Raw genomic sequence first — 27732 nt, 5'->3', positions numbered from 1 at the left:
TTGGGGTTATGTGTATAGTGTTTGCACATTTCTTTGATGCTTTTTTTGAATAATTATGGTGTAATTTATTTTACTTTTTGGGTTTATATCTTTTTATAATTGTAGGGAATTTCTGTATATTTAAAAATTAATGATTTTGGGTAATGATTTTAAAAGTAGTTATAGTAAAATATCAAGCCTTTGAAACACCATATTATAAATTATGTACTAATGGCTCATTAATCTACACTTGAATCAAGCTCATCATCAGTAAGCATGGTATCTAAACAGAAACTAAACAGATTTATATAATTTGTACAGCAGAACGTAACAATTAGTACCTCATTAAAAGCTAATCTATATACCTCAAGTACTAGACTCTAGTAGTAATTATTTGACACAATTGAGGTTTGATCTTCTGTTATACTGATTACATAACTTCTTACACATCTTAAAAGATCCAAAATCGCGAACTTTCCATAAATCTTTAAATTTTTCAAAAAAAATCTGTGTTGTGTTGCTCGTTTCAAAACAAATTATATATGGAAAACATCCCAACACCACTAACTTTTCCCAAATTTCCCAAACAAGTTTTTTGAGACTGTCTTTTGTTGAAAAAAATTGGATAAAACATTTACTCGAATTTTAATAGTGTTAAACTTCACCTTTAATATAGAAAGACAACCATTAAAGTCACCATAAAATACATCCAAAATGGCTCATACGTAAGTGATGGCATAGTTCAGAATCAAGATAAAGACAAGCTTAAGATCCTATATGTTTCATCAGTGTTCATTTTGTTTAATTCAAGTTGATTTATGTTGTTTGAAAGATTAATTATATTGAAAAATCATACATTATTAGGGAATAGAAGAATATAGTATAAAGATCAGTATTTAAACAATAGAGGAATATTAGAGAGAGTACTACAAATTTCCAGGAAGTTTTTCATCGTTTTAATCATGTTTTAATCATAATCAAGATATAATATGGAATAGTTCAGAGTTTTTTTATTCATAGAGGATCATAAGCAAATAATGTCTAAACTTGTAAAGTCAAATATAATTCAAGTATACTAACATTTTTATTTTATAGCCACGGTTACAGATCTGGTACTAGATACTTATTCCAACGTGACTTCAAAAAGCACGGTGTTATCCCATTATCAACTTACTTGAAAACTTACAGAGTTGGTGATATTGTTGATATCAAAGGTAACGGTGCTGTTCAAAAAGGTTTACCACACAAATGGTACCACGGTAAAACTGGTAGAGTTTTCGATGTTACCAAGTCATCAGTTGGTGTTATTGTTTACAAAATTGTTCGTAACAAATACTTAGAAAAAAGAGTTCATTTAAGAGTTGAACATGTTAAACACTCAGATTCAAGAAAAGATTTCTTATTAAGAGTTAAAGCTAATGCTGAAAAAAAGAAACAAGCTAGAGAAACTGGTGAACCAGCTCAATTAAAAAGACAACCAGGTTTACCAAGAGAAGCTAGAGTTGTTTCAACTCAAGGTAACTTACCAGAAACTATCAAACCATTACCATACGAAACTTACATTTAAATTGTTTTCATTAGTTTTTTTAATAAAAAATTATTATTTGTATCTATAATATAATAGTATCGTTGGTTATGTGAAATTTAAAATTTGTATGATTTTTCTTACTTTTATAGCTAACTTTATAAACTTTGAATAGATCTTTTAACGGGCAGCTTCTTTTTTGGATTCGGATATTGTATTGTATGTCTTTTGTAAGATTTCTTGATTGTAATTGTATTATGTGGAGTCTTGATCTATTAATCTACTGATTCTTATACATCTGAACTTTTAATTTGAACTTTCCCTTAGCTCTTAGAGATATCGTAAAGAAAATAACCTATATAATAACAAGTAGCTACTAATAACATGTCATAATCATATAGGATATTGATGTCGATTACCATATTTAATAAATTTCGTTCATTCGTATGTGATTGATGTTATACCTAACCGCCAACTACAAAACATATTGAAAAAGGGGATAAGAATTGTATATTATGAATCCAAAAATCACCAGTTGATATGTAACTATCAACTTTATAGAATATCTGATCATCATAACACAATTTATATTGAGAACATATGAGTTCATCATGATTATTAGTACAACTTTTGATGTTTTGTTCAAACATTCAAAGAGTTGTATATATCAAGATTATGGCTGAATAAAAAATTAACAGCGTTTCAATTTGAGAGTTATCAGATTATATCGACAACGACGACAAATGTTACGTCTATTACGTCCTCGTTTGCTTGATTGAATGAGCTATTAGATGGTACACTGAGCTCTGATTAATTATCTTCAATATCAAAGACGTATTCCAAATTTTACTACTCCTGAAATTAATAATTATAATATAAAAATCCACAATCACTACCCGGACTTTAAAATCTATATAAGCTCAATCAGCTAATATATTCTTTAATCAAAACACCTAGAACAAACCCTTTTATAACACCCCATAATTACACACGCTCTTTATCATGAGCCCATCCACATCCGACCATTCCCAACACATTCCTCTCCTTCAAATAACATTTCTTTCCATCTCTTATCTTCACCATCAAATTCATTGGATAAAATTCAAATTTTAAAGTGTCACTTTTTAAAATCCATCGCTTACTTAAGCCCTTGTGTAGCCGCGAATTTATAAAAAAATTTCAATTTTATATAATATATTGTTATATGGGATTTAAAGTTATATACGATACAAACTTGTTTGATATTTGTATTTTAGTTCTGATTAAGATATTCAAAGGTTTTCAAAGTCCTTGTGTGAAATAACAACATATAATATTTGGTTCTGTTTTTGTTGGCGGTAATAAAGCTTAGAATATAGAGAAATCAATAATACTCATTAACTCCAGACCGTTAAAATATAACATAAATACATCATTATACAATACATCAAAAATATTTATTCAAATAATTCTACAAATATATATAATACACAATGACAAACCCTGATTTGGAAAAACTTCGTCAAGAAGCAAAAGAATCAACACCATATTTAGCAAGTGATGAAAAATCATCAGTATTAAAAGATTCAAAATTACAAAAAGAAACTCATAAACCTGAAGTTAAACCATGGGTTCATTTTGTTGCTGGTGGTATTGGTGGTATGGCAGGTGCTGTTTGTACTTCACCTTTTGATGTTGTTAAAACAAGATTACAAAGTGATGTTTTCAGAAATACTTATTTACATCAAATGAAATCAAAAAATTTAATATTACAAGCTGGTCAACATTTTAAAGAAACTTTTGGTATAATAAATAATGTTTATAAAAATGAAGGTTTTAGATCTTTATTTAAAGGTTTAGGACCAAATTTAGTTGGTGTTATTCCGGCAAGATCAATAAATTTCTTTGTTTATGGTGTTGGTAAAGATTTAATTTCTAAAAATTTCAATAATGGACAAGAATCTGCTTGGGTTCATTTATTTGCTGCTGCATGTGCAGGTATTGCCACTTCAACTGCAACTAATCCAATTTGGTTAGTTAAAACAAGATTACAATTAGATAAAGCATCATCAAAATTATATAAAAATTCATGGGATTGTATTAAATCTGTTATAAAACATGAAGGTTTTGCAGGTTTATATAAAGGTTTAACTGCATCATATTTAGGTTCAGTAGAAAGTACATTACAATGGGTTCTTTATGAACAAATGAAGAGTATAATACATAAAAAATCATTACAAAGAGAACAATCTGGTGTGGAAAAAACAAGTTTAGATTCATTTTTAGAATGGTCTGCAAGATCTGGTAGTGCAGGTTTTGCCAAATTAATTGCATCATTAATTACATATCCTCATGAAGTCATTAGAACAAGATTAAGACAAGCTCCAACTGTTGAAGGTGGGAAACCAAAATATACTGGATTAGTACAATGTTTTAAATTAGTTGTTAAAGAAGAAGGTTTAGCTTCAATGTATGGTGGGTTAACTCCTCATTTATTAAGAACTGTTCCAAATAGTATTATTATGTTTGGTACTTGGGAATTAGTTATTAAATTATTATCATGATTTTATTCTTATGATTTAATGCAATTTTTCTTTTCACGGGTTTTTATGACGTTTATTATGTTTTGTTCACTTTCAGCTCTTCAATTATGCATATATTTTTCAACATTTAATCATGAAAGATCATACCAGATTTAAAAGATAAATTATAGAATGGTTTCCTTTTACATGAGATGATGATGATTTTTCCACCTGTACATATTTTATTATCACACCAATGGATTAGATTTAGTTCATTAATTTCATTATCCCTATACATAACCAAGTATCTATTTCAAGTACATACATATCACAAGATGTTTATGGATACAATACATCAAATAAAAGTTTTATTTTGCTTTTTCTTCATCTATCATTATATATTACTTGTGTTATTATTTTGTAGGTAAACTACCTTGATACATAAATTTTAATACTTCATCAATTGAATATTTTGGTCTTGAAAAATCTTGTTTTATTTTAATATCATCATCTTCATTAATTTGTTCATCTATTTCTTTTTTAGTATGGAATCCTCTAAATTCATGTTCATCTCTTTGATTAATAACCAAATTTAATGCCCAATCTGTTAAATCTTCATCATCTTTTAATAAAATATCTGTTGATTTTTTTTTACTATCTTCAATCCATTCATTAACTTCTGGTAATGCTTTTTTTCTTAATAATGTTGTTAATAAACTTTCTTGTTCTGTTGTAGGAAAATCAGGTAATGGATAAACCACTGTTTTAGCTAATGTTTCTGAATATGTTGATAATGTAGCTGATAATGATGCTAATTGTGTGAATATGATGTTGACTTGACTTTGTATAGAGCTCCTGTAAAACAAAAAGTATTAGTATTTTGATCAAGCAGACCCAAAATCTTAATAATATAATACTCACCAATTTGACATTTGTTGACCTTTCATTTCACTTTGTAATTTATTCAAAGAATGAGTTAACTAATTGCATTGTTAGCTTATGATATTCAAAATCATGGGAAAGACTCAACTTACCTGTGTCAATCTAAGTCTCAGAGATTCCAGAGCTTCAATGGGCACACCTGAGTGGTCTATATTCTGTTCATTTTGAGTCGTTGGAGCCTGCATTGGGTTTGGTGATGGTTGATGTTGATGGTTTTGTTAATGTTGATGTTTTTGTTAAGGTCAAGAAAGTGTTGATGTTTTTCACGATTTTAAATTAATTTTGTATACTGAACAATTAAAATCTACATCAACAAACAAGAAATTCATCAAAAACCACACAAAAAAACAAACAATGGCTAAAGGAAACTTAAGTATCGTGGAACAAGAAAGTAAGTGTTTTGAGTCTGTCCATGCCTCTGTTTTTACTGGGATTTCGTACTAACAATAACCATCCAGATCGAAGAAAGAAGGCTAAAGAGTTAAAAAAAGCTAAAGAACAACGTCAAAAGGAGAAACTTGAGAGATTGGCACATGTTGATCCAAGGAGAATAAGGAGAAGGATCCATGATTTGGAGTCCAAGAGGGAAAGAAACAATGGGAGATTAGTCGTGAGTGAACAACGACAATTGGATTCATTGATTAAAGATCTTGAATTCATTACAAAGAAGAACTTGTCACAATTTGATAATGAAGAAACTAAACCACCTCAAGATCAAGAAATCCAAGAACCACCAATAGAACTAGGTATCAAAAGTATATTCTGGGATCCTGAATGGAAGTGAGTAGTTTTAAATGGCTTCAAAATGAACTTTGTATACTAACATTTCAATTATAGTCCATTAGGAATAGCACCAAAAAATCATAAAAATATAACATATCCTTTAAAAACCCCATACAAGTATGAAATTGATCCTGAAGTTTCCAATATTCCAATACCCAAATCACCACCACCAAGATTTTTCAAAATTCAACAATCTCAAACGGTGTATGAATCTGCACCTGAAGTTCAAAAACCTTTAAATATTACTTCAACAACTACAAAATTCATACCATCTACAGTGAGAAATAAACAAAAACTGACACAAAATAAAGAACAAGATTATGAACAAGAACAATATGCTTCTGAAGAAGAAGAAGCATTAGGTATTAAACGTAAAGCTGATTCAATAGATGAATAAATAAAAACTACAATCTTAATAATTAACTTTTAATTTTATGTTTTTGTAACATTCATGAACTGCATATTATAAAATGAAAAAAATTAAAAGTAAGATAATCAAACCTCCCTTTCAAATTTCCTCTTATAATTGAATTTTTTATAATTTTAAATTTTTGAAACATAATTTAACATATGAGTGTAATGTATTCTAATATATAATTGATTTATTGTAAAAATGTTTTGTCTTCTTTTTCTTTAATATCATATGATTTTTTCTAAAAAACAATGATTTTTATTTGAATATGAAAAATTTTTTTAATTAAATGATTTATTTAGCAGATGCGAAAACTTTTTCAATATCAGCAACAGCTTCTTGTAAAACTTTATCTTGGAATTTTGGATTTGTTAATTCTTTTTCAACATTAGCAATAACAGTTTGAGCCAATTGTTGTTGTTGTAATTGACGAACTGAAGCTTCATATCTAACCCATGAATCTAAAACTGATTTAGCTTCAGCAGCTAATTCAACTTTTTGTTTTAATTCAAAAGCTTGAGCTTCTAATTCAACAGTTTCTTTAGAAACTTCAAATAAAACTTTAGTAGTTGAAACAACATCTTTTAATTCAGAAACAGCTTCAATTCTATCTTTAACAGCTTCAACATGTTTAGTTCTTGATGAGTTTAAAATATCTGAAACAGATTTAACTCTAGCATCAGCCCAATCTTTATATAATGGAGCAACATATTTAGCAATTAATGTAGTAAAACTTAAGAAACAAGCTAATAAAATAGATTCTTCATTAACAACATATAATTCATTTGAAATAGCATAGATTGAAGCAGCAGTACCAGTAGCTAAGATACCAGTCTTAGATAAGGCAGAGTTACCTGGTAAAGCATCAATGATTGAAGTAGCTTTAGCTTTTGGTTCTGGAGTTGGGGTGGTTGATAAAGAACGAACACCAATTCTATGTGGAGATGGTTAGTATTTATAATTCTTTATTGTATTAATGTGGATCTGAATTATGAATTCTTGATTGATTTTCTCGTTATTCTTGTTCCAAAATTGAACAATTGTTGTTGTTCAATTGTTTGATATGACACGGTGATATGGTCATATAAATACTTATTGTATAGATCTATCATATCTCAAATTCTTAATATTAAATCCAATTGATATAAACTTACGGTGCTGAACGTAAAGCAAAAGTAGCTGGACGAATAGCTATTCCATTGTTAGTATCATCTCTTTGATTTGAATCCAATTCCTAGTTCAATTGATCATATCTAAGTATTCACACCCAACATTTTACTAAGAAACGTGGAATTCTTTATCCATGATCCATTGAACGCAGTGTATTCTTTCATTCTGTATCGAATCATCACATACCTCTTAAGGACAATTGACGTAAACTCATTGTTTGGGAAAATTAATGAATCTTAACAGTGTAGTTTAACACAAGCTAGTTGTTATTTCACCTATTTTAACAGGGGGTTTTTGACCTTTTTTCTGATTTTCAACAATTTTGTTTTGAAGAATTCGATTCGCCGGCAAAATTCGCGAAACAAATCTAGGATTATGTAATGAGACTAAAGGGAGGGTAAATTCGGATTAGGTTGACTTCCGGATTGGGTAATTAAAATGTATATACCTACATTATATTATTCTATAAGTACATTCATCATCTATTATTATTCTTTTTTAAATCATCATATTATCTTTTGAGATGGTTTCCATATTTGTAAAGTATTATCATTAGAAACTGAACTAATCATCCAAGTATCATGAGGATTCCATGAAATATCATTTATACCAAGCATATGACCACCATGTAAGAAGATTAATTGATCATTTTCAGGTTTCCCTAAATCCCATAATTTAACAAAATTATCCTCTGAACCTGCTGTAGCTAATATTTGTGGTTTATTTGGATTGAATTGTAATGTTGAAATTGAACCTTCATGACCATTTATACTAAATATTGAGGTTTCTAAATCTCTAATATCCCAAATATTTATAATACCATTTGAATCAGCTGTTGAAAGGCAATATTCATTATGTAAATTAAAACTTAATCCATTAATACCACCAGCATGTGATTTAATATTGCTGCTTTTAATGATCTCATTTGTTCTTGTATCGAAAATTTTAATAATATTATCTTCACCAACAGAACTGAAAATTGAATCATGTTGAGGTAACCAAGAAACATCATTTGTTCCTTGTGAATCTGTCTTGTAATCATGAACAGGTGAGTCTATTATTTTAGTTTTTTTACTAAATTTTGTAATATCCCAAAGTTTTGTTGATCCATCAATTGAACAAGTTAATAATTGTCCTTCTTTATGATTATTCCAACTTAAACCAAAACCTTCCTTTTTATGTGAGCTTAATTTAATATCAAATTTAAATTCATCTGATGGTTGTGATGCATGTTTTGTCTTATCAAATATGAAAACTTCACCATTATTATTAATCGTTGATATTAAATCTGGTTTCTGTGGCATATATCTAGCTCTATTAATATCACCTTGATGTAATATTTTTTGATCAAAACTAAATTTACCCGAGATAGGTTGTGAAGTTATGAATTCTATAATAATATTAGTCCTCATGATTCCAAAAATATTGAAACTACTTGTTTTACTCACCCTCAAGATCTGGATCATATTTAGAAATATCAACTTCTTCAACTTCAGATTTCACTGAAACACTACCCAATTGTAAATATTCTTCTTTTTGACCAGACGTAAAAGTACCAGTCAATAATCTATATTTATGTCTTTTATTCTTTTCATCACTTCCATATAAATATTAATATCAAACTCTCATCTAAAAATCTCATGAAAAAAAAACTCATATACATACTTTTCCACATCAGGAAAAAATTGAGTTGTCAATGAAGGCCATATAGAGTTAACGGTGTTTAAATAATCATATAATTGAACAGCATTTGATTTCCAAGTTCTATAATCTGTTATATAATATTGTTAGTCTTTTGCACTCTTTATATGTCAAATATATACATACTCTCTTGAGTTTCTAAATCAATTGCAGATTCCTCCACGATTTCTTTTTGTGGTTCCAAATGTGGTACTTCTTCAACGTCAGACATCCTGATCTTTTGGATGTATATAACCTGGTATGAATATCTTTCGAATGATATTAATACGATGATGTTGATTCTTTTCACGACGCGACATTGACGTTTAAATTTTACGCGATATAATATTGTTTTCGCGCAAAATATAAAGATATAGTACAATTAATTTCTTAAAACAAACGATAAAATTTCATTAAACTATTAAACTTCTTTATAAATTTATATAAACTAGTTAGGGATCATAAAGAAGGTTTAGGTAATCTTTAAGCAGACCATTCTTTGAATTGGTTGATTAAACCTTTAGTTGATTGATCATGAGTTTCAACTGGAGTTTTATCATCTAATTCTTTACCAATAACTTTAGCTAAAACTTTACCTAATTCAACACCCCATTGATCAAATGAGTTAATGTTCCAGATAGCACCTTCAGTGAAAGTTAAATGTTCATAATAAGCAATTAATGAACCAAGAGCAGCTGGTGTGATTTTTTGAGCCAAGATTGAAGTTGTTGGTCTATTACCTGAAAAGACTTTATGAGGAACTAAACCACCAGTGGCACCTTCAGCTTTAACTTGAGCTTCATCTTTACCAGTCAATAAAGCTTCAGCTTGAGCAAAATAATTTGAAGCCAACATACGTTGATGTAAGTTATCTTGGATTGGGTTATGAGATTGAGCAGCCAAGATGAAATCAGTTGGAATAACTTTAGTACCTTGATGAACCAATTGAAAGAATGAATGTTGAGCATTAGTAGCTGGTTCACCGAATAAGATTGAACCAGTTGAATAATTTGTGAAAACATTACCTCTAGTAACTGATTTACCATTAGATTCCATTGATAATTGTTGTAAATAAGCTGGGAATCTATGTAAATATTGATCAAATGGTGCAACTAAATGAGTTTGAGCATCAAAGAAGTTATTATACCAAACAGATAATAAACCACCAATAATTGGAATGTTATTTTCAATTGGAGTTTCAACAAAATGTTGATCAACAGCTTCAGCACCTTTTAAGAAAGCTTCAAAATTATCATAACCAATGTATAAGGCAACTGAAGTACCAATAGCTGACCAAACTGAATAACGACCACCAACCCAATTTTCAAAACCAAACATATTTTTAGTATCAATACCAAATTTAGCAACTTCTTCAGCATTTGTTGATAAGGCAACAAAATGTTTAGCAATAGCTGATTCATCTTTAGTATGTTCTAAGAACCAAGATTTAGCAGAATTAGCATTAGTGATAGTTTCAGCAGTAGTGAAAGTTTTTGAAGCAATTAAAAATAAAGTAGTTTCTGGATTAACTCTTTTTAAAGTTTCAGCAATATGAGTACCATCAATATTTGAAACGAAATAAGCATTTAAATCTGGAGAAGCATAATGTTTTAAAGCTTCAGTAACCATAACTGGACCTAAATCAGAACCACCAATACCAATGTTAACAATATCAGTGATTTTTTTACCGGTATAACCTTTCCATTCACCAGATCTAACTTGATTTGAGAATTCTTTGATATGTTGTAAAACAGCATCAACTTCTGGAGCAACGTTTTCACCATCAACGTATAATGGTTTATTAGCTCTGTTTCTTAAAGCAACATGGAAAACTGCACGATCTTCAGTAGAATTGATATGTTCACCTTTAAATAAATCATCTCTTAATTTTTCAACACCAGCTTGTTTAGCTAATTCAACTAATTTACCAAAAATTTCATCATTGAAGATATTTTTGGAGAAATCAAATAAAATTTTAGAACCATCATAATTTGTAAATTCTTTTGAATATTTTTCAAATCTTTTAGTATCACCTTTAAATTCATCAATAATTTTTAAATCTTTACCAGTTGAATTGAACAATTGTTGCAATTCTTTGTAAGCTGGCAATTCGCTAGTTAATTTGAAGTCAGAGAAAGTGTTTGAAGCCATTGTTAATTGATATATTAGAGCAATTGAGTTGGTTAAACGACTATTGTCAATATAATTGAAAGCAATTTGAAAGGTGTTAAAATGACATGTTTTTATATTTTAAAGGGAGAAAATCGTCTGGTGGTTTTTCCAGAACGTTGGGCGCTTAGTCAGAAAGGGAACAAAGAAATCATCACCAGACGGAACACAGTTAGGCGGACACAGACCAGAGCTAGGCAGACGGGAGTTTAGGCAGAGTTTAGGTAGAGATTAGGCAGAGATCAATGGGATAACCGGGCTCATCAACTGCAAAACCTTTGTCAACTGTGGGAATTTGATAGCAGTAACCGGTCAGTTGAATCCCGTTGAAAGTGTATATTATCCGTCTTATCCTGAGATTGTTGGAAGTCAGTTCCCCATGGAGAATAGTTCCTATTACAGATCTATACTTGTTCATAACATTCATTAGTTTACATAATTATTCAACTATTCCATATATCTTTAGACATTTCATCCAATGTCTTCATACTTTTCCCAACAGAATCTAATGAATTATTAACTTTATCCACACTTGTTGATATAGTATCAAAATATTTCTTATTATACATCTTATCTCTAATACCATCAATATTTTGTGAATTCCAAATATCTTGATGATCAATATTTAAATCAATTAATTTTTCTGAATTTCTTATAGTGGATAATAATTCAATTTGTGCTAATCTTAATTCATCCAATGCTTTACCATGTTTAGCATTGAAAAATGAATCATTATCAATTGAGGTTTGTTCACTCATTTTTTTAACATCATCCAAGACATCAATTTGAGTCCATAATCGATCTTGATAATCAACATTAGGTCTAGCTGATGGGACTTTATCATTCAATCGATCAGGTGTAACTCCATTCCCCGTCTGTGTATTTGATTTCTTGAGTCTCATATCATTAATTTGACTTGATGTTCCTCTATAAAGATAACTATCATCATTTGTATTTATTGGATCAAATGTATTAGTTCTAGTATTTGTATAATAACTATCTTCATATGTACCTTCTTTAGTAATTCGTGGATATATTATAGATCCATCATCACCATAATCATCATAGTCAACTTCATCCCGTCTTTGAACATCTTCACCTTCTTCATAATCTTGTTCTTGTTCTTGATCTTGTTCAATAGAGATTGTGGGTATTCCTCTAGTAATTTGACTTTGATTCTCGTTTTGATTTTCTGATGCTTCAAATGGTTCATAAGCAATCACGCTTTTGGCACTCGTACTGGCCTTGCTTGGTCTCCTTCTCACTGACTGGTTATCTTGACTCATCGTGTGGTCCCCTTTGGGCTAGTTTCCTTCTAAACTTCCCTTTTAAAGTCTTTTTTGATCTTTTTGTTTTGATTATATACTTCTAAGAAATTTCGCGGGCTTAATAAATGTTTTCGTGTCAAAACAACATCTTCACCAATTTCAATAACAGCAAATAAGGAAAAGGTTCATTGCAATGCTATGGCTCATCCATCAATACTGGTAACGGACGATGACAGTATAAACATCCAAGTGCCCAGAAGAAACTCATACACAACAAATTCTACAATAATTCAACCATGGAGGAAATTATTATATATTAAACAACAATATCCAGATAATTATACTGATTCTTCATTTTTATCACAATTGAAAAGAAATTCCACTGTACAAAAATATTCTTATTGGAAATTAGTACAAGATTTTTCATTAATTTCAATGCATTTGACATGTCTTTCTATTGTTCATATTGTTTTCTTTGGGATGTATAATTATCATTGGAATCCAATAATACCAACTTCATTAGGTACATTAATCTCAATCATATGTTTTATGATTTATAATAACCTAAGTCCACATTTAGAATTCAAATTAAATTATATTAAATCAAGTATATTGATTTTTTTTTCAATTTTAACTTTATCACCAGTTTTAAAATCTTTAAGTGAATCAACTTCATCAGATTCTATTTGGACTTTATCAATTTGGTTATGTATTTGTAATTTATTATTTACAGATTATCATTTTGATATTAATGAAAAATTTAAACCCGTATTATCAATGAATATCTTGATTGCAAATGCTATTGTATTAGCTTCAAGATTAGAAACTACAGGTTCAGTTTTTTGTTTTATATTATTTGCTTTTGAAATGCATGGTATGTTTCCATTTTTTGATATTTGGTTAAGAAAATTTTATATAAAAGCTCATTATTTACTTTTAATTATTTTAAGTTTAATTGTTTATTGGTTCATTTATAAAATGAGTGGGTTTACAACTTTATTAATTTGGATTTTTTTAAACTTTTTAGTTATAATGATTTGTCCAATTTATTTTCTTGAATTACAAAAATATAAAAATGAATTACAAGGTCCTTGGGATCCTGCAAAACCTGTTATATAGATTAAGGATGATTGATTAATTAAAGAACTTAGAATCATATAAAAATACACATTTGATTATTTTGTTACATACTTATACATATAACATTTTTTTAACTCACTCTTCTTTCGAGCATGATTAAGGATTAAAAGCACCAGCTGCTAAAACTAAATTACCTCTTGTGAAATGAACTTTATAAACTGGTGTTCTTTTGGTGAAAAATGAAGCTAAATGATCTGCAGTTTGAATAATTTCTTTACGACGTCTAGCTTCTTCAATTTTTTCTTTACTATTAACATTAATTGAAGTTGTTGAATCATCAGTTTGAGATGGGAAAGGTTCAGGAATTGGTCCTGCTTCATTTGTACCTCTTTTAATATCCCAAACTCTAACTGAATTATCTGCACCACCACTAACTAAGACTGAACCTTCTTTAGAAAATGCTAATGAATAAATTGAAGTTCTACCATGACCTCTCATGGATTTTAATCTTCTACCTGATCCAATATCCCAAATATTAATAATAGAATCTTCACCTGCACTGGCTAACCATCTACCATCTGGTGAAACTGCCATTGTATTAATTGGACCTGTATGACCATTAAATATACGAACTGAATTACCTTTAGAAATATCCCACATTCTACATGTCTTATCACTTGAACCTGTAAAGACATAAGTTGAATTTGGATGAAATTCCACAGTATCAACATCATTTAAATGACCTGCAAATATACGTAAGGGATAAATATGATCACAACTCCATAATCTTGCAGTTTGATCATGTGAAGCTGTAGCAAAATAATGACCTAATGGTGAAAATTTAACATCCCAAACTGGATGATTATGACCTTTATAATTAACTAATGGGGTATAAGTATCTAATGACCATAATTTTGTTGTTCTATCTTCTGATGATGATAATAAATATCGATTATCTGGACTAAATGAAATACCATAAATTGAACCACTATGACCAATTAATTTTCTAGTATTTTCTTCAGATTGATCACTTCTTAAAACTGATTTTAATGGTGATCCATCTAATGACCATAATTTAATATAACTATCTTGGAACCCACCAGCAACTAATGTTGAATCATCATTAAATTCTAAAGTTGTTAAATCATTATTTGTATTATGGAAAGTGTACATACAAACACTTGGAGCTGCTGCTTGAATTGAATCTAATTTAAATTTATCTCTTGATTCTCTAACTGCTAAAATTTCTCTTTTCAAATCTAATGCAGTTTTTTGAGGTAATGGTAAAGTTTCTTTTGGTGGTGAATCATCAGTTTCCTTTTTAATCTTATTGAATTCTTCAACTAATGTATCTTCTGTTCTACCTTCTTTTTCATCTCTTCTTTTCAATTCAACTTCGAGTTCTTTTGTATATTCTGGATCCATCGGTAGGTTTCCTAATTTAACAGCTTGACTATTAAATTTATCCAATTCATCAGTTGCTCCAACACCTTTAATCCCATCATCTAATGAACCTTCACCTATATCAGTATCAACTCTTCCTGTTATGATTTTTGGTTGAACATATCTATTAATAAAATTAATCATTAATGAACCACCTAAAGCTTCATTTTCATGTAAGAAATATAAAAGCAAGTTTAATGAAGTTCTTGAAACATGTAAAATATAAGTATTATCTTTAAATGATTTTGCTAATTCATTTTCTTTTAAATGATCTGGTGAACCAATACCTGCTAATTTACTAATTTCAGTACCATGTAAAATTTGATGATCACCTGAAAATTTATCAAAAAATCTTCTTGCTTCAATTTTAGCATTCTTTTCTATAAGATCTAAGAAACAATGAATAAAAATTGGATATAAAACTCTATAAAGTTCCGGTCTATAAATATCAAGTGAACTTTCAACCCAAGTCCTTAGCATTGAATAACCACGTTCATAAAGTTCAGGGTCAAATTTTTCATGTGCTGGTTGAGGTTTTTCAGGTGAAGCAGCTTTCGATGGCGCTGAAGGTGGAGCTGGTGATGATGGTGTTGGTGTATGTGAACTTTCAACACGTAACAAAGCTTCAGTTTTATGGTAACCCTTCTTATTTAAATATTCCAAAACAATTCTATTTAAATCGGCAGGTGAAAATTGTGGATTAGCTTTTCTTTGTTGTTGAGCTTGAGCTTGGGCTTGAGCCGTTTGTGATTGAGCTTGGGCTGCTTGAGCTGCTTGAGCTTGGGAAGGTGGTTGATGTGGTTGTACAATGTGTTGAGCAGCTTGTGGGTGAGATTGAGTAGCTGTTCCTTGTTGGGCGCCTGGCCGTATATTATTAGCTGGTATTTGATTTGTACTATTAGCTGCTCCAGCTTCTTGTTTGATTTGAGGATTTTGTGACATGATGTAATTCTAAATTATCTAGTTGTATTGTATTAAGGTGAAGCGTAAACTATTTGGAAGGTCTAATTATAATTTTGATATAATTGTCAATGTGAACAACTTTTTAAGATCCCTAATTGCACAATTATTAGCTTAGTGATGACTTTACCCTCAACTAATAGCTTGGTGATTAAATTTGAAAGATAAAGATAATGTTTACTTTCATGTTGATACTTTAAAGTCGAGCTTTTTATTTCAACGATCGTTAATATTGAAAAGCATTCGGATTATGTAAGACTCACGAAAATAATGGAATAAATAATTAATTAATTAAACAAACAAAAATAGCCACAAAATGACACTTCAAAACTATATAAATAGAATATATTGGGCTGCTGGTGTTAGTTAACCAGCTGCTATCCATGAAAGTAAAGTTAAAGAAGCTTGAGCTAAAAAAAAATAGACAATTTCGCCCGATTTTAGCAAAAAATCAAAAATAAAGGTCGTACCCGGATTCGAACCGGGGTTGTCCGGATCAAAACCGAAAGTGATAACCACTACACTATACAACCAGTACTTGTTAGTTGTGAAGCATGCTGATTTCTAATATTCTACACCTCTGCTTAGTCAATAATTACGTCATTTTTGATTAAAATTGAATTTAATCAGCATAAACAACCATTAAATAGTGATATTATCAGCTCATAGTAGCTCTAAGAGTTATATGTATAGATCCGTGGAAGAATAATTGCGATTTTAGCACTTTTAAAAATTCATGATTTTTATTTTCGAAATTCGAAACTAAATTTAAAATTATTAAAGTATATAAAATTTAGGAAAAATATTAAAAACTAAAAAAAATTGAATATTTTTCATCTTTTTTAGCTTTAGGGTCATATTTTTAATAATTTATATTTATAATGATGTGTTTTAAGCTCAAAATCTACTGGTAAACCTCACTTATATTAAAACCAAATTAATTACTTAAAGTCGTGCCCGAACTACATATATATACCCACATACATGATATTTATTGAAATTGAATTTGTTATGAGAAACCTCTGATACTTAATATTATTAAATTTAAACAGTTTAAGGTGCTATAAAAGATTTTATATTGCGAGTTCTAGACTTTGGCTCGGTTAGATGCTATTTTTCGTTGTTGTAACTGAAGCTAGGTGAGACAATAATAAGCTAACGCAAATTTAGATTAGAGCTATCTACCAAAAAGTTACATAATTATCTTGAATTCACTAATTTGTAAATTGCTTTAAAATAAATTAACGACATTATTTTATATTAAATAGTTATATATGCAAAGACTTTTAAGAAAAAAAATATACGCATGTATATAAAAATTGAAATGAAGAAGAAAACAAAAACGGAAATATTAATTGGTTTATGATAAACTTGATTTGATCAACATAATGAATTGGGATAAAAACCTATTGCTAGATAGATGACATATATCCATATTTCTAGGACTCTTGTATTGCACAGTTAATGAATGGATGATTAATGGATTGATAGATTGAAATGATGATTCTGGTATAAAATAATGACATATTCTCTATATCTTAATTTCAATTATAATAAAAAAAGCAGCACAAAACACAAAAATAATACATATTTCAAAGTTTAAAGAAAAAAAAAAATAAGTTCTAAATGTTCTCTTGTGAAATTAATTCTTAATTAAATTAATTGACATATTGTAAAATTTGTTGAGTTAAATTGTATAATTCAACCTTTGAATCATCATAATCTTGACTATTCATAAAGTTATTGTTATTATTTTGTGAAGCAGCAGAATAGTTTGCATCAGCTAATTTCTTAATAACATCAATTAATTCTGAGTTATTCTTGATCAATTCAATAATTTCATTATTTCCACTTTCTAATAATTGTAAAATTGTCCATAGGGCAATATGCTCAAATGTTGGATTTTCAGAATTTAAAAATCTAATCAAAAAACCTAAAATACCATTTTCTGGAGTTTCCCAACTTTGAATAATTTGTCTATAATCATTAATTCTTGAACATAAATTAGCTAAAGCAGCAGCTGCATTACCACAAACTTCACCATTTTGTGAAAATGTTAAAGGTATTAAAACTTCAACAAGACCTAATTCCAGTAATTTAATTTTTAAATCATCAGCTAAAGCCAAAATAGCAAAACATGCAGATATTTCACTTTGTACACTAACTGGTGTATTCAAGACCAATTCTTTACATTTCAATACAGCATTGGCATCTAATAATGCTAATCTATTTCTTTCTGAGCTTGCAGCTAAATTTCTTAAAGTTGAAACTGCATGACATTGAATTTCTTCTGAATCGTTATAATCTAGTAAAGAAACTAAAGGTTTCAAAAATCCAGCATCAATAATTAATCCTTCATTTAATGGATGAATTGAAATATTTCTAATACAAGCAACAGCAGCCAATACTAATGGTTGATGAGAGGATTGTAATAATGTAACAAGATGTGGTAATCCACCGGCTCTAACAATTTCTAATTGATAACCAGCATCAGAAGCTAAGTTTCTTAAAGCTAAAGTTGCTTGACATTGAACTCTCGGACTTGTTGAATCCATTAATTGAACTAATTGAGTAACCAATCTTGGTTCAGTTTGTGATAATTTTTTTCTATTTGATTCATCAACTGCAATATTCGATAATGCAGTAGTACAATAATATTGAACATCAGCATCTTGTGATAATAATAAAGAAACTAAAACTGGGACAGCACCTGCATTAACTAATTCTTGTCTATTTTCATTTGAATGTGTCATATTTAATAGTGCACCTGTGGCATTTCTTTGAACTCTCAGATCTTTTGATTTTGCCAATTTTGTTAATGGAACTAAGGCACCAGATCTTGCAATTTTAGCTTTATTATCGTCTTGAGTTGCTAAATTTGTTATACAACCAACTGCATTACATTGAACTTCAATATTTGTACTCAACATTTGACGAATTAAAGGTTCTAAACCTCCCATATCAACAATTAAAATTTTGTTATCATTATTAACAGCTAAGTTTCCTAAAGCTGCACAAGCCGCTCTTTGAACTTCTGGATCTGAACTTTGTAAAAGAATTAATATTGGTTCTAAAACTTCTCTATCAACAGGTCTAACATCTTTTTCAGTTATTTCTGCAAATGCTAAAGCTGCACTTCTTTGTAAATCTATATTATCAGAGTATACTAGTGTACTTAACGCTCTTAATGGTCCATGACTGAAAAAATCAACATCTTGTCTCTATATTTGTTAAGTTAGTATTCATCAATTTAATAATCTCGATACCTCCTGTGTATATATAGATATATGGAATGGTGTTTCTTGTAGATCTTTGATAATCGAAGTCACACATAATCATATAGTATAACACCGAAGGGTATCAAAAAAAACAGAACAATTGACATACGTTTTCAAGGTATTCAAGCAAAGCTGAGATGGCTTCACGTTCATTTTCAGCTAATAAAGGTTGGTAAGCATCACCATTTTCACGTCCTGTAATTGTATCATATTAGTATTTTTGCAATTGAAAGTATCTAGGGAGCCAGGGAAAAATCCTTCACCCCCAAAGTAAAACCAATAAGAAATACATACCGGAAAGACAACTGCAACAACAACCCATTATTAAACGTTTAGGAATATTATATGTGTACTTTAAACTGAAATCTTTGTTTAATAGACCCTTCTTTCACTATGGAATGATTGTATTGTATTTTTATTCTTTAATAAACTTTGGGAATGACCGGGGCAAAATATTTCTCAAAAGTTTTAAAAATCTCTGGGAATGCCTGTCAGAAAATGAGTTTATATCTTTTAGTGGAAAGAGACCTCAGCAAATGAATGAATGCACTAGATGATCAACCTAGGAATAGTAGATGGTCAACCTGATTGTTTTTGCTGGTTTGATGATATTTTCAAAGGTTCAAAATTGAGCAGCACGCGCGGTGAGGATGCTTTTTTCTTTGAATTCTTATCGTTTCTGAATCTGTTATTGACACCAAAAAAAAAATAACGTGTAGAAATCCTTTCAAGTTGTGCAAACAGCGGGTTCAATTTTGGTGGGCGGATGTTTCTGAGAACTGTGGTGTGATTGTGAGAACTTGATAGCTTAAAGGCCCGTGTATATTTGAGATTTCAATGGGTTTGTTTAAGGGCGTTTTCAGGTAAACAAGTTGGCTTCTTTTGGCTTCTTTTTTTTGAAAAGGGCAAATTGGGAAAAAACTCAGTGGACAAACCAGAAACATTTCGATTCGCGAGCATATAATTATACGAAGTATTTTGAGCACAATAAATTTCTACAATTTTGATAGATATTAAGGTCATTAATGATTCGTGGCAACTGATTTTTTTTTATATATATAGTACATGTTTATAAAGGGATATGGGCTCATTTATCTGTGATTTCTAAGGAAACAGACCATTCACCACTGAACCAATTACGATCAAATTTCCTTAGTGAACCCTTCTTGAATAAACTACTTGGTAATCCAATATCAATTAAATAATGGGTCCAATCACCTCTTTCGGCAGCCCCATTGGAATATGCATGTAAGACACCATTTACTGGTAAACCAAGACTAACAACCCATTTAGAATCAATCTTGTCAACATCTCCAATCAGACCTGAACCTGAATCTATACCTGATGGAATATCCAAGGATAATGTCTTGATATCTTGCTCTTTAACCCAATGTATCAAGTGTTGTACACCTTCTAATTCTTCACCCCACAAGTCAGATAAGTTTGTATCATAACCTTGTAAGGCATCTATAATTAATTCAATTGGGCTATCAATATCACTTATAATGTTTTTCAGTCCAGATAATGATGATGCACATTTACCACCAGATAATTGATATAGTTCTAATTGATGTGCAACGTTTTCATCTAAATCATCTTTAGAGTTATAATCTGTAGTGGTAAATGCAATTACACGAACACCATGATTTGTTAATTGACGACCTGCAGCTAAAGCTCTAGCCCCTGATCTATTGTTACCAGCCAGAATAAGAACCAATGGTGGGAGGTTATGATTTTTGTTTGAGATACGTGATGAACCTCCTAAAATTTTGATTGCTAATCCTGTTATACCTCTCGAAGCATTTTCTGCAATTATCTCAGGTGTAATTTTAAATGATTCTGATGCTAATCTTTCAATTTCAAGTAATTGAATTGGTGATGCTAATGGTAATGTTTCACCTTGTGAATTCACGAGTTTATTTCCTCTGAATTCTAATGATGGTGATCTTGTATATATAGGTTTTGTATTAATTTCTTTATTAATCAATGTGTTTAATTTATCAGATGTAGCTTCAACTCTAGTTTTTCTAACTTCAACATCTTCATAATCATTAGAATGATTCCAGTTATCTGTTTGTATACCTCCCAAGACATTCTCATCGTTATTATATTTGGTCTTGATTGGTGCCTTGAGTTTATTATGACCAGCTAATCTTTGTGATGGATCAATGTTATCCCTTGAAACAAATTCTTCCAAAGCCGCATGTTTATCAAAGCCAGCAGTACTTCCACCAAAATCAAAGTCATTACTTTTAATTTCTGCAATGTTTTCATCCCATGTTATATCTTGGTCATTATTACTATAAACATTTTCTCTTCTTTTCAACAGCTTCTTCTTTGGTTTTGATTGATACGATGTATCAGCAGTTGTTGGGGTGCTGCTTCTATAGAACAGTATAGCATCATCCTGTAAGGCAGGTTGTTGGACAGGGGTAGAATTAACACTATCAAATCCATTGTTATTGTTATAATTTGTATTTCCATTAGACTTATTAATCTTTTCTTTATTATTCTTTTTTCTGGATTTCTTTTGTAGTTCTTTTGGAATATCAATCACTTTCAAATCTTTGATATCAGCTCCTGGTAAAGAATAGTGTGCAACTCGTGATCCATCTTGAAATTCAGCTAAAAATGAAAAGTCAGTTTGTATTCTATATATTATTCTTCCCACCAGTAGATTTTTATACTCACCATTGTCTAAAGTAAGAACCTTTTCAGAAACTCTGGCCACCACACCTTTCACAGTGCCATCCTTCTTGAGTTCAATCTCGACTTTAAATCCCTCAACCTTGGTCATATTTTCCAATCTCAATTGTTTTTTGGTAGCCCTGGCTGCTTGTACGCACAATCGTTTGCAAGTGTGATTTAAGCGCCAAAATTCAGCCATCAATTGATCAAGTTGCAGAGCCCGCGAAGTTTACCCTGTGGTGATACTTCTGGCAGGCAAAACGCGTTCGCGGGCTCTGTTTATTGAATAGAAATTTGAACAGATGAAGTAAATAATAAGCTGTTTGGAAATTGTTCAGTGATTGCATTACCGGTCCCTAAAACGTGAAAGACAGCATTGGACTGATAATGAGCTCTCAATATACTCCAATTGAGGATTTCACAACCTTAAAGTTACCATTGGATACCCAAAACTCAGGAAAAGTACAGAGGGACACTAACGAACAATATGATCCAGCCTTTTTGAATGATAATCCTGACTTTAAAGCTGCTAGAGACCTTGTTGTATGTGAATTTGATATATATATATATATATATATAAGTGTGATAATTACTAACTTTATTTTTTTAGAATCTTGATGTTAATAATTTACAAAGTTGGGACTACTTGATCAAATTAACAGAACAATTAATTACAAAATATCCATCACCTACTGAAATTATCAAGAAATCTATCGAAAAGACATTTGATGAACTATTAGAAAGATTTCCATTACTTTTCGGTTATTGGAAGAAATATGTTGCATTGATGTACCAAATATCTGGTGTTGAAACTTCACTTGAAATATTATCCAAAAGTATAGACGCTTTTCCTCATTCAATTGATTTATGGACAGATTATATGACATTATTGATATCCAATAAAGGTGATGATACTACCAAGATTATTGATAACTTTAAATTGGCTGTTTCTTTTGTTGGTCATAACTTTTTATCAAGTCCAGTATGGGATTTATATCTTAATTTTCAAGAAAACCATGGTACCAAGGAAGACTTGGTAAAGATCTTACTAAAATTGATAAGAATACCATTACATCAATATACCAGATACTTTGAATATTTCACAAAAGTCAAAAGTTCAATCGATATAGACACCTTGATTGATTTAGAAGGAGAAGATTTAAATCATGCTAAAGGTATTGAAAACCAAGAAGAAAAATTGAACGCTGTTAATGAGTACTTTATGAAAGTCAATCAAGTGACGCAAGGGCTCGTCTATGAAATTTGGAGCTTTGAATCACAAATTAAACAATCATATTTCACTTTAATTGCAGTGTCAATTGACGAAGTAAACAATTGGGACATCTATTTGAATTTCCTGATATCAAAACATCAGCAATCATCTACAGACTTGATCAAAAGCCAAATAATATCAACATTTGAAAGATCATTAATACCCACAGCATTTTCACCAGTTTTCTGGAAAAAATATTTGAATTGGTATTTAGATCAATATCCAGAAGAATTTGATGAGATCAATAACATTTACATTAAATGTGTTAACGTTTTTCTACCCATTCAATTCATTGATCTAAGATTGAATTATGCTTTGTTCTTAAGAGCACATGAACAACAAGAGAATAAAATCCATGACGTTTATTTATCAGTTATTTCATATGTTCCAAATGAAACTAAACCTGTTATACAATACATAAGGTATATTTCAAGTTCAAATTCAGATTATCAAAAAACAGCTAGCCAACTTGAAGATGTGTTGAATAGCTATTATCGTAAGGGTCAACAGAGACAAATTGACTTCAAAATTCAAAGATTTGTTGATAAGTTGAACTCTAAAACAATTGCCATTGTGATTATAGAATTATTAAAAATCAACTTGTATTTCATTAAAAATCATTTGAATGTTAAAAAAGCACTAAATTATTATTCAAGACTTGAAGATCTTTCAGGATCAGTTATTTTTTGGTCATTTACATACAAATACTACAAACAATATCGTGACTTCAGGGGCTTAGCTAAAGTGATAGAATTTATCAAATTGAAATCAACATTGCCAATAACCACCATTAACTTGTTATTAGAAGACTATACAGAATTTTTAGCAACAAATCACGATGAAACAGCTTCAATATTTGATATACCAAATTACTCAAACATTATCCTTACAGATTATGAGAAATCCACTCAATTGGGATTCAGAGGTAAGACTGATCAACAACAACGTAAGAGACAAAAGAGACAAAGTGGTCATCCAGGTGTGTTTACAGATAAACCTGAAGTTACAAACACCATTGTTGATCAATTGGCTCCTAGATACAGACCAGCTTCACTTCCAACTTTCAAGAACGCTGAAAAGGCAAGTTTGCCAATTGAGTACCAACCTGATGAATAATGCTGGTGAATTACAAAGATTTATGGCTATTTAATGAAAGATATTGCATGATAAACTCTCACAATTGTAGATGTTTTGAAACTTTTTTAAAACCGTTTGACTTTATCTGTGAGCGCCCGAACCGATGAGCTCCCAATAAGAAAACCGGCAGATCTGATTATCTAGGAAAAATAAAAAAATTTATCAGTACATAAAAAAGACATATAAACAAACGTAATATTCCTTACAAACATCAACTTATCTTCAGACAACTCAGGGATTTCCTTTTTGATATCAACGCTTATCTTACTTAGTTAAAGATATCCAGAAGTGAATGAGACTTGCGTTTGCTAGAAACTCTGCATATACATTACAACGGGTTGTGAGATCACCAATAACAAGAAGATACATGGGAATGATGGTTGAGCCTTCAAAGAGAGAACTCTCTCCTGTTGGATCTCCAAATGGATCAGCAGCAACTACAACAGAACCTTTAGCTAAAAAGCAAAATGTTGAAAAACCAAACACAAATAATAGTGAAGAAACTCAACAACAATCTGAACAACCAAAGAAACAATTTAAGAAATTCGAAAAACAAAAGAAGAAGAGAAAATATAAACAAAAAGAAATTGATCAAACTGCTCCATTAGGTATATTACAGTTTGAAATCAAACAAATTTTAGAAGCAAATAACCTTGGAGAAGATGAAATCTTAAATGACATCAATAGACTATTGAATGAACCAGAATTAGCACCAACTTATCATAGAGATGTCCAAAATGTGCCAGTTTTAAAATTATCATCAAATGGTGATGGTTTAGCATTGATTCCACATCCAGTTAATGAGAAACACAAACAAATTGTCATCATACCTTTTGCTATACCTGGTGACATTGTTGATCTTAGAGTTTTCAAAACTCATCCAAATTATGTTGAATCTGATTTACTTAAAATTGTTACACCTTCATTTGAAAGAGATAATTCATTAATTAAATGTAAATATTTTGGTAAATGTTCAGGTTGTCAATATCAAGAATTACCATATCAAACACAATTAGAATACAAAAGACGTACAGTTCGTAATGCATATGAACACCTTGCTCAAGAATTAGTTGCACAAGGTAAAGTTCCAGAAATTGGTGAAACAGTTGGAAGTCCTTTAATGTTTGGTTATAGAACAAAATTAACTCCACATTTTGATGTTCCTAGAAAAGGTTCATTAGCTGAAAGACCACCAATCGGGTTTGGTAAAAAGGGTAAACCTGAATGGAGACAAGCTGAAGGTGGCGATAAAAGTGTATTGGATATCGAAGAATGTATTATTGGTACTAAAATCATCAATATTGGTATGAAGAATGAAAGAGCTAAATTTGATAAAGAATGGAATAATTATAAAAAAGGTGCAACTGTGTTATTAAGAGAACATACAAGAGTTGCACCAAATGAAGAAGTTGCAAACAAAACTGAATTTCAAAATGAACATGATGGTTCAAGAGATCCAGAAACTAATGAAGTCAGTGTTGATATCTCTGTCAATGAAGATGAAGCTTTAGTCAAATCATGTGTTACAAAACCAAGACAAATAGTTACTGAATATATTAATGGGTTTACATTTGAATTTAGTGCAGGTGAATTCTTCCAGAATAACAATTCAATTTTACCAAAAGTTACAGAATTTGTTTGTTCAAATTTACAAATTCCAAGACCTGAAGGTACACCTTTATATTTAGTTGATGCTTATTGTGGTTCTGGTTTATTCAGTATCACAGCCTCTAAAGGTGTTGATAGAGTTGTTGGTGTTGATGTTAGTGCTGATAGTGTTAAATTTGCACAAAAAAATGCAGAAAGAAATGGTGTTAAGAATGCAGAATTTATCGATGGTAAAGCTGAAAAGATTTTTGCTAAAATTGATACACCAAGTGATTTAACATCGGTTATTATTGATCCAAGTAGAAAAGGTTGTGATGAAGTTTTCTTAAATCAATTAAGTGATTACAAACCAGCAAGAGTTGTTTATGTCAGTTGTAATGTTCATTCACAAGCTAGAGATATTCAATGGTTCTTGAACAATACTAAAAATGGACCAGAATATAAAATTGAAAGTGTTAGAGGTTTTGATTTCTTCCCTCAAACTCATCATGTTGAAAGTGTTGCTGTTTTAACTAGAGTTAATTAGCTAATATAGGGGATCTATAATTAATAAAGAGGGTTTGCACTTGGATATGATAGAACGGGTCATGATATTTATTCTGTACATTAGATTTGATAAATAAGATTAATACATAGCATTTAGATTACATGTGATGACTGTAGATTAATATGACACAAAAGTTAAAACTGGTATATGATATTCTAGTTGACGATGAAACCAGGATAGAAAGCCGCAAATTCCACGAAATGGATTTGGTTTTAACAAGAATCACTTATTGCATATAATGATTGTATAGAGCTTATATCTCATGGCTTTTCTGAAATGTTGATGTTTTCATGGTTCCCTTGTTAGTAGTAAGTTGTAACCGCTTTGGTGGGCTTCAATCCGCGAAAATCAATCAATTCATCATGCCCTGCTAGTCAAATTATCACATGACTTTCAGTTAGGGTCTTTTAAAAATGATAATTCGCGGCGGTATACGCAACACCCAAACATTTTTTTCTTCAACGCTTCCAAAAAAGTGCGATTGAAATTTTAATTAATCGAACGCTTTCACACGAACCGTTTACAAAGGGTATAACAGCATATACAAATCAAGTCAAAATGGAAAACGATAAAGGTCAACTTGTAAGTGACTAGAGAGAGAATTAAAAGATGGGATGGTGAATTTTGGAATGTAATAGCGTCGTCCAATATTGAGTTATGTTGACGTTTACAAAGAATTAAATTGTTGTGTCAATAATGAAGTTTTAAAGTCCAAAATATATAGGGAACCAGTAATTGAAGATGAATCAAAGAGAAGTGAATTACAAGATAGATAAAGGAAGATGAATGTTACAAAGTAGATCAATAAATAATGAGATTTTAAAGGAAGGATTCAACAAATTTCAAGCCCATCCCAGTCTAAAAAATTTACAAGTTCAAGTTACTAACAAATGAATTTAGGTCGAATTATACGTTCCACGTAAATGTTCAGCTACCAACAGAATCATCAAAGCTAAAGATCATGCTTCTGTCCAAATCAACATTGCTAACGTTGATGAAGAAGGTAGAGCTATTCCAAATGATTTCACCACTTACGCTTTAAGTGGTTACGTTAGATCCCGTGGTGAAGCTGATGATTCATTAAACAGATTAGCTCAAAACGATGGTTTATTAAAAAACGTCTGGTCATACTCCCGTTAAGAAGTTTCTAAAAGTTATTTGAAAATTATATTTTATTTTATATCATGAATTAATAATTATTTTGGTTGTTCTTGGGGTGTTAATCATAAAATCCATATAGTGTTCTTATCATATAGTTGGGTTTGAATACAAATTTGTAAACTATAGAC

At 30.3% G+C, this 27732-nt stretch overlaps 14 protein-coding genes across 14 annotated transcripts; 6 read left to right on the top strand and 8 right to left on the bottom strand.

Moving 5' to 3' along the window:
- Positions 1 to 693: 693 nt before the first annotated feature.
- Positions 694 to 1546, top strand: RPL21A (60S ribosomal protein eL21; the record flags this gene model as incomplete). The annotated part of the gene is made up of 2 exons (XM_011275133.1): positions 694 to 704; positions 1087 to 1546. 2 exons carry the CDS (start codon positions 694 to 696, stop codon positions 1544 to 1546), a joined length of 471 nt encoding a protein of 156 aa, XP_011273435.1.
- A 1430-nt stretch (positions 1547 to 2976) lies between these two features.
- On the top strand, positions 2977 to 4047 carry RIM2 (Rim2p; the record flags this gene model as incomplete). The annotated part of the gene is made up of 1 exon (XM_011275132.1): positions 2977 to 4047. One exon carries the CDS (start codon positions 2977 to 2979, stop codon positions 4045 to 4047), a length of 1071 nt encoding a protein of 356 aa, XP_011273434.1.
- A 371-nt stretch (positions 4048 to 4418) lies between these two features.
- MED8 (RNA polymerase II mediator complex subunit MED8) lies at positions 4419 to 5132 on the bottom strand (the record flags this gene model as incomplete). The annotated part of the gene is made up of 3 exons (XM_011275131.1): positions 4419 to 4845; positions 4923 to 4945; positions 5040 to 5132. 3 exons carry the CDS (start codon positions 5130 to 5132, stop codon positions 4419 to 4421), a joined length of 543 nt encoding a protein of 180 aa, XP_011273433.1.
- Positions 5133 to 5301: 169 nt separating this feature from the next.
- On the top strand, positions 5302 to 6127 carry BN7_4277 (uncharacterized protein; the record flags this gene model as incomplete). The annotated part of the gene is made up of 3 exons (XM_011275130.1): positions 5302 to 5320; positions 5406 to 5702; positions 5799 to 6127. The coding sequence occupies 3 exons, from the start codon at positions 5302 to 5304 to the stop codon at positions 6125 to 6127; spliced, it is 645 nt and encodes a 214-aa protein (XP_011273432.1).
- Positions 6128 to 6436: 309 nt separating this feature from the next.
- On the bottom strand, positions 6437 to 7254 carry ATP4 (F1F0 ATP synthase subunit 4; the record flags this gene model as incomplete). Its single annotated transcript, XM_011275129.1, has 2 exons — positions 6437 to 7076; positions 7235 to 7254. The coding sequence occupies 2 exons, from the start codon at positions 7252 to 7254 to the stop codon at positions 6437 to 6439; spliced, it is 660 nt and encodes a 219-aa protein (XP_011273431.1).
- A 564-nt stretch (positions 7255 to 7818) lies between these two features.
- MSI1 (Msi1p) lies at positions 7819 to 9224 on the bottom strand (the record flags this gene model as incomplete). Its single annotated transcript, XM_011275128.1, has 3 exons — positions 7819 to 8665; positions 8757 to 8909; positions 9136 to 9224. The coding sequence occupies 3 exons, from the start codon at positions 9222 to 9224 to the stop codon at positions 7819 to 7821; spliced, it is 1089 nt and encodes a 362-aa protein (XP_011273430.1).
- A 251-nt stretch (positions 9225 to 9475) lies between these two features.
- Positions 9476 to 11143, bottom strand: PGI1 (glucose-6-phosphate isomerase; the record flags this gene model as incomplete). The annotated part of the gene is made up of 1 exon (XM_011275127.1): positions 9476 to 11143. One exon carries the CDS (start codon positions 11141 to 11143, stop codon positions 9476 to 9478), a length of 1668 nt encoding a protein of 555 aa, XP_011273429.1.
- A 461-nt stretch (positions 11144 to 11604) lies between these two features.
- On the bottom strand, positions 11605 to 12447 carry BN7_4273 (uncharacterized protein; the record flags this gene model as incomplete). The annotated part of the gene is made up of 1 exon (XM_011275126.1): positions 11605 to 12447. One exon carries the CDS (start codon positions 12445 to 12447, stop codon positions 11605 to 11607), a length of 843 nt encoding a protein of 280 aa, XP_011273428.1.
- Positions 12448 to 13665: 1218 nt separating this feature from the next.
- Positions 13666 to 15894, bottom strand: TAF5 (chromatin modification protein; the record flags this gene model as incomplete). The annotated part of the gene is made up of 1 exon (XM_011275125.1): positions 13666 to 15894. One exon carries the CDS (start codon positions 15892 to 15894, stop codon positions 13666 to 13668), a length of 2229 nt encoding a protein of 742 aa, XP_011273427.1.
- A 1676-nt stretch (positions 15895 to 17570) lies between these two features.
- Positions 17571 to 19343, bottom strand: VAC8 (protein anchor VAC8; the record flags this gene model as incomplete). The annotated part of the gene is made up of 2 exons (XM_011275124.1): positions 17571 to 19110; positions 19300 to 19343. The coding sequence occupies 2 exons, from the start codon at positions 19341 to 19343 to the stop codon at positions 17571 to 17573; spliced, it is 1584 nt and encodes a 527-aa protein (XP_011273426.1).
- A 934-nt stretch (positions 19344 to 20277) lies between these two features.
- EDC3 (Edc3p) lies at positions 20278 to 21987 on the bottom strand (the record flags this gene model as incomplete). The annotated part of the gene is made up of 1 exon (XM_011275123.1): positions 20278 to 21987. The coding sequence occupies one exon, from the start codon at positions 21985 to 21987 to the stop codon at positions 20278 to 20280; it is 1710 nt and encodes a 569-aa protein (XP_011273425.1).
- Positions 21988 to 22265: 278 nt separating this feature from the next.
- Positions 22266 to 24267, top strand: PRP39 (Prp39p; the record flags this gene model as incomplete). Its single annotated transcript, XM_011275122.1, has 2 exons — positions 22266 to 22421; positions 22489 to 24267. 2 exons carry the CDS (start codon positions 22266 to 22268, stop codon positions 24265 to 24267), a joined length of 1935 nt encoding a protein of 644 aa, XP_011273424.1.
- A 388-nt stretch (positions 24268 to 24655) lies between these two features.
- On the top strand, positions 24656 to 26422 carry TRM2 (tRNA (uracil(54)-C(5))-methyltransferase; the record flags this gene model as incomplete). The annotated part of the gene is made up of 1 exon (XM_011275121.1): positions 24656 to 26422. The coding sequence occupies one exon, from the start codon at positions 24656 to 24658 to the stop codon at positions 26420 to 26422; it is 1767 nt and encodes a 588-aa protein (XP_011273423.1).
- A 579-nt stretch (positions 26423 to 27001) lies between these two features.
- RPS21A (40S ribosomal protein eS21) lies at positions 27002 to 27583 on the top strand (the record flags this gene model as incomplete). Its single annotated transcript, XM_011275120.1, has 2 exons — positions 27002 to 27025; positions 27344 to 27583. 2 exons carry the CDS (start codon positions 27002 to 27004, stop codon positions 27581 to 27583), a joined length of 264 nt encoding a protein of 87 aa, XP_011273422.1.
- Between the last annotated feature and the right edge of the window lie 149 nt (positions 27584 to 27732).

Source organism: Wickerhamomyces ciferrii, contig 00152, assembly GCF_000313485.1.
Source record: "Wickerhamomyces ciferrii WGS project CAIF00000000 data, strain NRRL Y-1031 F-60-10, contig 00152, whole genome shotgun sequence".
Lineage (NCBI taxonomy): Eukaryota > Fungi > Ascomycota > Saccharomycetes > Phaffomycetales > Wickerhamomycetaceae > Hansenula > Hansenula ciferrii.
This window is presented reverse-complemented; position numbering and strand designations above follow the sequence as displayed.